Source organism: Saccostrea cucullata, unplaced genomic scaffold (genome assembly GCF_032062105.1).
Source record: "Saccostrea cucullata isolate Sc308-1 unplaced genomic scaffold, CSIRO_AGI_Scuc_v1 ctg3875, whole genome shotgun sequence".
NCBI classification, from domain to species: domain Eukaryota; kingdom Metazoa; phylum Mollusca; class Bivalvia; order Ostreida; family Ostreidae; genus Saccostrea; species Saccostrea cuccullata.
The window spans coordinates 104294-111695 of record NW_026938383.1 but is presented as its reverse complement, the minus strand read 5'-3'; the positions used below and the strand labels follow the sequence as shown (position 1 = coordinate 111695).

At 32.9% G+C, this 7402-nt stretch overlaps 1 protein-coding gene across 1 annotated transcript in view; it reads right to left on the bottom strand.

Moving 5' to 3' along the window:
- Positions 1-459: 459 nt before the first annotated feature.
- Positions 460-7402, bottom strand: part of LOC134250094 (uncharacterized) — a 32408-nt gene continuing 25465 nt past the window's right edge. Inside the window, exon 6 of the mRNA XM_062732446.1 lies at positions 460-1432. Coding sequence (XP_062588430.1) covers positions 789-1432 — 644 coding nt within the window. The 3' untranslated portion in view covers positions 460-788. The remainder of the gene's footprint in view (positions 1433-7402) is intronic.

Below are 7402 nucleotides of genomic sequence, written 5' to 3'. Positions count from 1 at the left end.
AAAATTATTTGTGGATTGATAAATTAGTCTGTCCACTAATAGAGATAACAGACTAATTTATCAATCCACAAATAATTTCATTTTGACAGGAGATCAGGTGTAAGTAAGATAATCTTTTTAAACTTTTTTGTTTCAATTGTAATTTCCAATGTATTTGTGTTGTGGTCCAATATACAGAAAAATCTGTCCTTATGTTCACTTGGGAGGTCAAACGAAGGCGAACATAACATACTGTAAAATCACATATTTCCGAGAGGTAAAATTTTCATGGTTTGTGGAAAATATATTAGCATATGGTTGATTTCGTGGTTGAAGAATTTTTAAGCTGTAATATATGTGAAAAAATTGCATTTTGTGGCGGACATAAATTTTTGGATCACTTTATAGCTTGAAAAAAAATTAACAAAAATTAAATTAAAATGAATGATATAACAGTAGTATTTTTACTACATTGCTTGATTTCAGCCAATCAGAGAATAGAGATTTGCAAGTAATAAATCATGTAACAAAAAGAAATCGTTTTCACTGCTCAATTATCAGCCTTTGTCACAGACAGGGTCAATGTACATGTAAATTCGCTTAACATATCCATGCACGGACGATGTACATGTACACATATCAATGACAAAATAAAACTGCGTATTTAGACACAAATTCAAAGTGATAATTATGATGCTTTTAAATAATACAGCTACAAAACACAGTTGTGAAATCATAATATATCATGGCGTATCGTCTTTCTCATGATATTTCAAGAGAACAGGGGACCAATTCACTGATCACGTATCTCAGAACAACTCCTGTTCAAATTCAGGTAAACAGGATTCAAGTAAAGATCTTATTTTTCTCATGGAGATCCCCGACTCTACCAGCAGATCAGGACGTTTCATGTCTTTCTTTTTGAAATAATTATAAAATATTTTGGGGTGTCCATGTAAAAGCATCCCGTACACTTTAATGGTGCCTTTATCAACGATAGTGAGAGGGGCACCTGAAGCACCATGAGCAGTGCTGCTGGAGCTATGAAATAAAATTTTGTCCTCAGATATAACACACGGGGCATAGTCATCTATTATATCGAGCTCCTTTTCTGGCCACTCCTTTTTAAAGAAAGCAATTCCTTCTTTTTTTAGTTCAGTAAGTTTTGTTTCGTTGTCTATGATTGTATATCCAGGATCATGCTGAAGTGGGATTCCATCAGGATGACCAAACACGTGAATCTTTTCTTCAGAAATGTTATATTCCACTAGATTAAAGAATCTCGGTTCCGACTCTAGCTCTGCAAGCTCTAAAATTAGGACATCATTTTCTGGAGATGCAAATGCTATATCAGATTTGAATTTGGCAATCCTTCCCACTGCTCCTTCCTTCAAAAATTCAAATTTAATTTCATGTTGCTCGGTTAAAATCGACGCTAGTCCCATTACTCTACCTGTGAAAAATACGGGGAAAAAATCACTTAAAAATATTTTGTATTAAAATACAACACTTTCATTTCTAGCGTAAAATTATTGTAAAGTGCATAAAAATTGGAATGGCAAAATCTATTTTCTTATTTCAACGGGCTTATTGCATGTTTTACCTCTTTTGGAATTAAAAGTGTAAATTATTCTTTATTGGCACCGTTTATGTGTGTTTTACAATGAATATATCGCGGTAAAGAAAGTTAATATTCATGACTCAAATGAAAACTTTGATTCAAAAACCAAAGTTACAAATGTAATTAGATAAAAATCACATGATGCAGTGATTCCAATGCCTTATCTGCCTTTCAAGTTCTTCTCACTAAACAATTGCGAAACAACCTGGATTTTCTACTTTCTGGTAGATCAAATAAATGATTTTACAATATGACATTTAACATCAAACCTTAATATGTGTGAATAGACAATAAAAAAAACTCTTTAAAGAAAACTCTAAACAATGAATAATATCATCGTCGATAGCGAGGGAAACAGGGTGAGGGTAAAGAAATCCACTGTTACAATGCAGTTTTATTTGTCACCATATTTTATAAACAATTTTTACATCATATAGCATTGTTATATTTTGTTGTTTTCATAGATTATGCAATTATGATATCAATTTAGTCTCTGTCAGAGCGATAAACAACCTTGTCGTCTGTATCAGCTGTTCCAGTTGGCGGTAATAGGATGTGAATTTATACCTATGGAGATTTAATTTGCACAACATCGTCTTAAAAAGCCTGGACTATCTTGATCGTAAGTTGTATTTAAAGCTGAAATACCGCAAGTTTTTATGTTATTTACTTTCTAAAATTCCCTTGCAGCATTTATGTATTAACATATAATTTACATGCCTTTTCAAATTATTTTTGTACAGTTCTTTTAAGTCTCACGGCTGTTTTGATGAGTATTCTAAAGGTTAAACCCGTTTATAATTTCGTTCTGAAGGATTGTATGAAGTGTAGGAAAGTAGTTAAGTTTTTGTAATTAATATCTTTATATTGATATTTTGGGAAGAACTAAAATATTTAAAATTGACATGCATAAAGAAAGACCTTTCTCCTTGCAAAGGGAGGATTACAACTTGATGAATTAAGTCCCAGTTCCTCTAAAATGCAATTAGATAACAAGCCTTAAAAACATTGTCTATGTTGTTGCACGCTTTTTATTTGATAGTGAAAACACGTTTTCTATGCTTCACGATGGAGAAAATAGTCAGGCTTAAAAGTGATGTCAATTTACAGGAGTGCGGAAAGAAAAGAAGCATGTACTTTTAACATTTCGAAAATGTTGATGAACAAGAGGCCCATGGGCCTTATAGGTCACCTGAGCATTATGCAACAACTTTCCAGTAGTTGAATTTGATTCAAGTTTTGAGCCAGATGCTATGGCATTCACAATTTTGAAAGAAGCAACATTCATCATCATAACTATACACTTAGCAGTTGCTTAGGTTGGTTACTTAATACACATACGCAGGGTAGGGGAACAAAAAATACATTTCAACTCATTAGTAGTATTCAGCTATAATCAGTAGTGACCCTACCACAAATGAACCCCTGACCCTAAGGCCTAGATCAGCACAATGCACAATTTTTGACAAGGCATCCTTGCTTTTCAAAAATATTCGATTACTAGTAATATCGTCGAAGAAGCAGATTTCAAACCAGTCATTTCTAATACATAGGTACAGCCTCCTCCTCGCAGGGGGAATAAGGAAACATACAGACTAAATCAGTGCTATATTATGATGTCATAGTAGACTGAATGACACCAATTTAAGAACACAAGTCTTGTTATCATTTAGAGATGTGTTATTAACTCTAGAAAATGAATAGAACCGTGTAAACAATAAACGCAAATAAAATGTTTTTATTTTGATTTGCTATGTAAGTCATTTTGAGTACAAACTACCAACGATGACGTCATATGTGTATATCAAGTAACTTGGCCTTGGGAATTGTTTATGTCGTGAATTTGGCTAACACAACAGGTACAGTTCCTGAAACGTTCTACTTTCCCACCTGAACCGTGAACGAACGCAGAGCGAACGGTGGGTGAACGATGTGCGAACGGTGAACGGTGAGTGAACGCAGAACGCGAACGGAGCGCGAACGCGAGCGCAAAGTGAACAGTGAACGCAAGATGATAAATTTATTTGGAATGCCTCCGATCTTTTCCTTGCACTGAAATTATTCTATAATTCTAATTTCAGGTGCTTAAATATAAAAAAACAAGTGATAAATAAATAAATAAAATACATTTTTGTTTTGTATATATATTTACATGTACCTATGTTTTTAAATCGATATTTATATAATACGATTTTATTTGCCGTAAACGTGTATTTGTTTCCGAACGCGTGTAGATTAAATATAAAATTAATCTATAAATATAGTGAATACGCTTATACTTTTCACAAATAAAATAACGTGGACTTCTGATGATAAAACTACTACTTATAGAATAAATCAAATACATTGTACGGGGTTGAAACAAACATATAATCTTTCCGAGCCAAAGCAATTCTCAGTAAGATAACGGATTTTATTCAAATTCACAATTATCTGTTGACATTGACTGTTATCGTACTGCATAAAAATTATTGTTTTATTTAAATTCTAATGCAAAATATTCTATATTTATTGATGTGCCTTTTGCATTTTTATGACGATTATTTTAGCTAACTTCTCCATGTATCTTTAGACATTTCCCGGCCGTGATTACCGAGGTATTCTCGGTCAGTCAAGATGTTGGAAAGTGACATTCAAATTATTTGTAATAAATCAAATTTTCAGGACTATATAAGCATAGGCGTAGTCACAGGGGGGGCAGCGGGGGCACTAGCACCCCCACTTTCAGATCTGGGGGGGCAAGAGTATGTTTGTGCCCCCCCCCACTTTTTAATGAAAAAAAAATTGAAAGTAAGTTGCCTTTGAAAAAAAGTTGGCCGTGCTAGTATCGTGCTTGTCCTGTCAATCAAAATCATTCGACACTGTGCAGGTGTGGAAATTGCGTTTCACCGAACATGCCGAAGGCAAATAGTCACTTAGTATTGCAAGAAGTTTAATATTTTTTCCTATCATTTCTAGATCTGATTTTAAATATACTGAATGGCAAACATATATTTAAACATATGTTAAGGTACGGGGAAGGAAGAAATTTTTCTTCTTTAAGAAAATAACAACTTGAGTCATGTTTTTATGAGTAAAATGACTAAAGTTAACCGCGTAATTTTCATTGAAATTCTCACTTAAATGGGATTCAAAGAGAAAAATATTTGTATAGATTAATAAGGATGGTGTAAGAGAAGTATAATGTCGAACACCATAGAGGGTTTACAATTTCTTTATATTTACTTTAAATTTATTTTTTACATCATTTTCAATTAAATAAGACCATAAAATATATACCAATCCAGGCATCCATTTTTTGTTTGTATCATCTGTCCTTAATACTAGACTATTTTAAACAATTCATCTTTTCTAAATATTTAAAACCACACCATCAATTTAATTACCTCTAAAGATATTAAATTAACTGAATATTTGTAGTACTGTTCAAAATTTGCAAACCTACATGAAGTTAGAATACGTGTTACTGTAGAAATATTTTTTTTATGTATTCCTGTCCTGTAAAAGACTCGAATTAATTATTATTCATCTGTTAATAATTCGTCCTCTTTAAATTACAACAATTTGATGCCGTGCGTGAAGCATTTGTACATTGCCCTTTTTCAAAGTTAATATTTTAGCATCGTTCTACATACATGTAGGTACTTAATGTATTATTTTGCAGGAAAATGTCATGAAATAAGTAACTGAGTTATAATAATAGAAATATAAATATCATAGTGTAACGTTCTTACAAATGTACAAATGATATATGATTGAGTTCGCTTAGGTTTCCTTCCTAAGAATCACGTTTATTATATAAAATGAACAAACTTCAATAGCAAAGGCGAACAACTGACTGAAATTCACTATATATACTTTTTTCCTTGGTCCTACCTGGATAATGATTAGTAAACTAAATAACAACGAACTATAACGAAGGAATCACTTACAATCAAACCAAATAATCAAATATAAAATTATCTCTGTAGCTGCAGACTGAGTGGTATAACGAACAGTTCTGTTGTTTCCCGACACAGTCTGCAACTACCCTAAACTACCCTAAACACACCAAAATAATCACAAAGTAACATTATCATATTAACATGATTAAGACACACAAACACAAGCTAAAGTCACCAAGACACCATAGCTACTAACAGGACACGACTTTTGGTAAGACACAAGCTAAAGTCACAGAGACACCATAGCTACAGTCACAAAGACACTAGGGAACTGGGTCCCTGGGCTGAGTGGTCTAACTAACAATTCTGTTGTTTCCCGACACAGCCCAGGTACCCTTCCCAAGTCACCTAACTCCAACAAGAGTTACACCAAAAGTAAACGAAACAAGATTGATCACTGTATTTATACTATTTCTCCTATGCCTAATTGCTACTCATTGGTTAATAAATTCTAATGATTTGGTTGGCTAAAATATCAACTCTGATTGGCTATTTATAATATGATTTGATTGGGTGATTCAAAAACCTATTTCAATCCACTTAACTAATTCTTATTCATTACAATAGATAATTTTTGCAATGAAATAATCATTCTTCAAACACGATATCTAAGTTATCTAATTTAAAAAACATGTAAATCCTTACCATAAAAAGAAAAAGTCCTTTCACTTCGGAGATCCGAATGACAATGAAGACTGAACGATAAGTGAACGGTAAACGCAAGGTGAACGGAAAGTTAACGGAACGAAGAGCGCACGGTGAACGCAGGCTGAACGAACAGTGAGCAAACGGAAAAATGGGAAAGCATAAGGTTTCTGGGACTGTACAGAGATACGTAAAATGGAGTTTCAAAGGAATATTGTGTGAAATTCATGTGTATTTCAGTTATCTAAACGGGTATGCAAAATCAATTTCAACGATTATATTCTATTTCGAAGACAGTCAGTTATATACGTAGCCCGGCCGGCCTTTTCACTGTCATTCATGGCATAAATAATGCGACAGAACAACAATAATCTGGATATTTCAAACATGAAATGTGTACAGAAGGAAAGTTTGCCTTTTGACAAAATTAGAAAGTGCTGCTAGAATACCGAGTGAAGCGGGGTTTTACGAAAAATCTTGCTTCACATGTGTTAAATTCATAACATAGGGCAGAGTTTCGTACGAATATGTGGAATAATTATTTTACTCACAGGAAAGTGGGATTCTAGCAACACTTTTTATGAAAAATAGATGTTTTTCAACTATATTATTTAATCAAAGACAACACCAAAATTGGGTATTGTTGCTCTGTTAGCTTTTTTATTAAGGAAAAGTTCGCTATAAATTGAAATCACGTGATGTCGTGGCGGTGGTACACGTCTTTGTGTTAGACACTTTTTTATCTGTATGCAATAGTTATATGTTTTAACAGTTTACGTTTATCAGCGGTTTTGGTAATTTATTAAACTTAATTTTCTTAAAAAGTCTAAATTTCCGGAGAAATGACTAATATGCTTCCATAACATACTCGAGGTGACCCTGGGTGCTTAAAACTCACAATCAATTCTTAAGGTCATTGCTCATCATGTCCTTGTCCTTGTATTTACATAGAACAGGGAATGTTTTTATAAAAATTCTTACTGGAAAAAAATTAATTAAATGTGTTTTTAAAAACGATTTAAGCTGGGTTTTTTTTTATAAAATGCAATCTTTCCAGTGAATGCAGATATCACCCAGTCTGGACTTCAATTTCTAAAACAAACATCAGTTACAGACAAAGTATTCATTAATCTTAATGTGACAGATAAAGATAAGCCTCTAAATTTTCTGCAACAAGCACGATAATTAATCCAAATTAATTAATGCAAAAGTT